Genomic DNA, 1,909 nt, shown 5'->3' on the forward strand with positions numbered 1-1,909 from the left:
ACAGCCAAACAGGAACAGACCAGATGAAGCTACTGTGGGAGAATAGAGATAGGATGTAGCAGAATGATGAAAAAGGGGACCCTATGTCCTCCAGCAGTCTAAGCCTATAGCAGCATAACAGATAGCTAATAATAGCCTGAGCCACTCTAACTAAAAGCTTTATCAAAAAGGAAAGTTTTCAGCCTAGCCTTAGAAGTAGACATGCTGAAAAGGTTTCCACAATCTTTATTGTTATATTTTAAATATTTTTTATTTATAGACCTATATAAAGCAGCTCATGATCATAAAATACCAGAAACTCTTGTATGTTTTCCAACTATTTTTGGTCAACAATGAAATATTCAGTACTTTTTAAGAACCATCTTTGACTGCAGCTGGTCTGTTTGAGTAGTTCTCTACTAGCTTTGAACGTCTAAAGGTGGAAATTTGTTCCCATCTTCTTTAGAAAGCAACTTAAACAGGTTCATTTATAGCAACCGTTAAGTGGAAAGTCTAGATCCATCCAAACACATGGTCTGATCCGGCTGTTTAAAGTTAATTAAAGGGTTATGTCAATATTTCTGTTTGTCATTCAGGACTGCGCTGTATTGAGCTCCTTCCATTTTTTTTTTTTATTATCTCAGACTCATTTCTTGTCTCTTCCAAAAAACTAAAAATATTTCAAAGCATGATGCTGCCACCATCATGTTACAGCAAGGATAACATGATGGCTGTAAACCCTGCTTGTTTTCAACAATGGCTTCCCTTCACCACTCGCCCATCTAAATCTAGATAAGTCATTTTTTCTTAAAATAAGTGCATTTGTTCTTGAATTGAGGAGGTAAAAGATACATTTTGCCAATGGAACAAGACAATTTACACTTAAAATAAGTTGAATTCTCTTATTTCAAGTGCATATTATCTAATTATCTTATTTTAAGAGTAGAAATACTTATATCATTGGCAAACTATCAAATTTACCTACTCAAATTAAGGGTAAATACCCTTAATTTAAGAAATTTGTAAAACTGACGATTTTCGTATGGTTACATTCTTGCATCTGAGCTCCGGATCTTTACAGCTCCTCCAGAGTAACAAGGAACCTCTGATTCTCTGATTAATTATGCTCCTGCCTCGCCTCTCAGTTTAGAGAAATAACCATATCCAAGTCAGTTTGCCTTTGTGCCATTTTATTTCCTCCTCCAGATGATAGATTGTACTGCAAGTTGGCTCTAATGAACATCATGATGCTTGTGTCTGTGTCTGACATTAATTTACCAACAATTTTACTGTCTGCTCCAGTTAGATGCCCTCTGAATAATTTATTTAGGGTTATAAGAGTAAAAGGGGGGTTGACAGAAATGGATTTAGCATCTTTAAAGATGTTATATAAAACAGTGTCATTTACGGTCTTTTCAGTGTTGTTCTGTTTACATAAAGTCATTATAAAACACATTAAGGTTTTTTGCTTTAATGGGATAAAATGAGGAGTTCTGGGAGTAAAAATATATTCTGAAAAGCTTTTGGACCAAAATAAAACGGCTGACTGAGAGTATTTATCATTTTATCCCTCTGTTGGGCAGATTACTCCCTGAGCAGTGCAGACATGGCCGGCTTCAGCTCGGCCGCGGGCCTGGGCTCCATGACAGCTTGGGAGCAGCACCAGCTCAGCTCCTTGGGGTGAGTAACAGAGAGCTTCCTACCTGAACCGTTGTTGGTTTGAACAGATCAGTTTTAAGGCAAACTGTTTGGCTTTAAGCTGAAATGAAGAAATAGAAAATATCAGAGGTGTCAAATAACAAAGTACAAATACTTAAGTACACTTTAGGTATCTATACTTTATTCCATTACTTATTATTCTTCCTACTTCTGTCTTCTATTCATTACATTTTCAGTACAAGTATCTGTACTTTCTATTCCTTACATTTTT

General features: G+C 35.9%; 1 protein-coding gene across 1 annotated transcript in view; it reads left to right on the forward strand.

Moving 5' to 3' along the window:
* Positions 1-1,909, forward strand: part of LOC107085047 (myocyte-specific enhancer factor 2A-like) — a 23,884-nt gene that overhangs the window by 20,227 nt on the left and 1,748 nt on the right. Inside the window, exons 8-9 of the mRNA XM_015375182.1 lie at positions 357-381; positions 1,531-1,659. Of these exons, the coding sequence (XP_015230668.1) occupies positions 357-381; positions 1,531-1,659 (154 nt within the window). The remainder of the gene's footprint in view (positions 1-356; positions 382-1,530; positions 1,660-1,909) is intronic.

This window comes from Cyprinodon variegatus, unplaced genomic scaffold (assembly GCF_000732505.1).
Source record: "Cyprinodon variegatus isolate N-32 unplaced genomic scaffold, C_variegatus-1.0 Scaffold114, whole genome shotgun sequence".
Lineage (NCBI taxonomy): Eukaryota > Metazoa > Chordata > Actinopteri > Cyprinodontiformes > Cyprinodontidae > Cyprinodon > Cyprinodon variegatus.